This window comes from Alligator sinensis, unplaced genomic scaffold (assembly GCF_000455745.1).
Source record: "Alligator sinensis unplaced genomic scaffold, ASM45574v1 scaffold1302_1, whole genome shotgun sequence".
NCBI lineage: Eukaryota > Metazoa > Chordata > Crocodylia > Alligatoridae > Alligator > Alligator sinensis.
The window spans coordinates 664980-666835 of NW_005842612.1; the positions used below are offsets into that span (position 1 = coordinate 664980).

At 62.2% G+C, this 1856-nt stretch overlaps 1 protein-coding gene across 1 annotated transcript in view; it reads right to left on the reverse strand.

Moving 5' to 3' along the window:
• Positions 1–1486, reverse strand: part of MTA2 (metastasis associated 1 family member 2) — a 6542-nt gene extending 5056 nt beyond the window's left edge. Inside the window, exons 1-3 of the mRNA XM_025214948.1 lie at positions 1372–1486; positions 1138–1240; positions 6–105 (exon numbers count right to left, since the gene is read on the reverse strand). Of these exons, the coding sequence (XP_025070733.1) occupies positions 6–105; positions 1138–1211 (174 nt within the window). The 5' untranslated portion in view covers positions 1212–1240; positions 1372–1486. The remainder of the gene's footprint in view (positions 1–5; positions 106–1137; positions 1241–1371) is intronic.
• Between the last annotated feature and the right edge of the window lie 370 nt (positions 1487–1856).

A 1856-nucleotide genomic window follows, 5' to 3' on the forward strand; every position in this document is an offset into this window, starting at 1 on the left:
CTCACCAGTGTGATGTCCCGGGAGGCAGCAGCGGCACTCATGTGCAGGCTGGGCTGTCGGATGGAGCTGCTGCAGTCCAGAGCTCGTGCGAAAGTCCCCACAGCCCTGCAGAGATGAGGAATGGGTGAGTGATGCCCTGGGACGGGTGGACACCCCAGAGAACCCTGAGCACCCCCTCCCAACCTGTCCCAGGCCTGGTGTGTGCCTGTGCCTCCCACCCTGTGCTCTAGAAAACCCCTCACCACCAACACATCCCCTCACTCCCCCCCACCATATTCTGCTGGAATCACAGGGGCCCTGACTAGTCACCTGGGGCTCAGCCCCATCACGATCTATCCACACACCCTGGTCTGACCCATTGCTGGTACCACTCCCCAGCCCATCCCACAGATGCCCAGAGCCCTCAGGCCTGGCCCTGAAGAACGAGGGTATCAGTGGCCTGCTGCTGCCAGGGGAGCTCAAGGCACTGGAGAGAGCCCAGGCAGAAGCCAGGCCCGCCCTGCAGAGAAAGGGAACACTGTTCCCTGCCCCAGTCCATATCAGTCTGACCACGGTGGGGGGCAAGGCAACACCAGAGTGACCAAGTGGCAGCAAGATTCTCTAGGCAGAAGCCTCCAGGATTGAGCCACAACAGGAACCCTAGCACAGCCTGGTCACTGTCCCTAGCCTGGCTACAGCCGCACCCAGCACCACAAAAGGAGGGGAGAAACCCCTGACTTCTGTACCAACAGAGCAGGGAAAAATTCCCTCCCAGCCCTGTGCAGCAATAGCAGCAAAGGCCCAAGGCCTGGGAGAGCCCCCAGGGGAGCAAGGGCAGTCGCACTGAGCTCAGCCCCCAGTGTCTGGCCAGCCTCCTCCAGACCCCATCAGGCATCTCGCCCACTGCTCCTCGTGCTGCCAGGGCAGGCATTTGGCTCGAGGTCCCAGTACTATGCTCTCTCGCGTGCGGCTGGGAGCAGAAGAGCTGTCCCTGCTCTTTCTGGCAGTGCTCAGGGCTCCTCTTACCCACCAGTTGAACAGCCTGGCCCTAGCACCCTACCCTGTGGCTCTGGGCCTCTAGACCCCCCCTGACTTCTCTAAGGCTGTTTAAAGCCTGTCCCTTCCCCCCTGCTCCCCCCCATCCCACGCTCCCCTCACCGGGCCACCACGAGGAACTGGTCTATCTGCCGGTCCGTTAGGGGGTTGTCGGGATCCCAGACCTTCATCTCCATTTTCTGCTGGTTGCGGTTGTCAGACTCACCTGCGGGAAGCAGCTGGGTCAGGGGAGGCCCCACACACACAACTGCCTGCCTAGTCTCTTGGGAGACAGTCCTGACCCCCTTCTCCAGCCAAGGGGGATGGACGCGGTCCCCTTCCCTCCCCTCCCCATACCTTCAGCCAGCCGGTCGGGGATCTCAGCCTGGTACTTGCAGCCAACACGAATCTCGCCCTGGTCAGCCAAGAGGGTCTTCTGCACAGGGTCGAACACCAGCGAGTAGAAGAAACAGTCCTGGAACCGGGGGAGAGAAAATGAACCTTGGGCTGGGAACACCCCAGAGCCCCCAGCCCTCCAGACCCGTGCCCAGGGAACTGCCCTCCCCCTAGCTGCCAGCCCAAAAGAACCTAGCTCCCCCACCTCCAGGGAGATGCACCCCCAACCCCGAGGGTCTTCTGCACAGGGTCGAACACCAGCGAGTAGAAGAAACAGTCCTGGAACCGGGGGAGAGAAAATGAACCTTGGGCTGGGAACACCCCAGAGCCCCCAGCCCTCCAGACCCGTGCCCAGGGAACTGCCCTCCCCCTAGCTGCCAGCCCAAAAGAACCTAGCTCCCCCACCTCCAGGGAGATGCACCCCCAACCCCATCCCGAAACAGTTC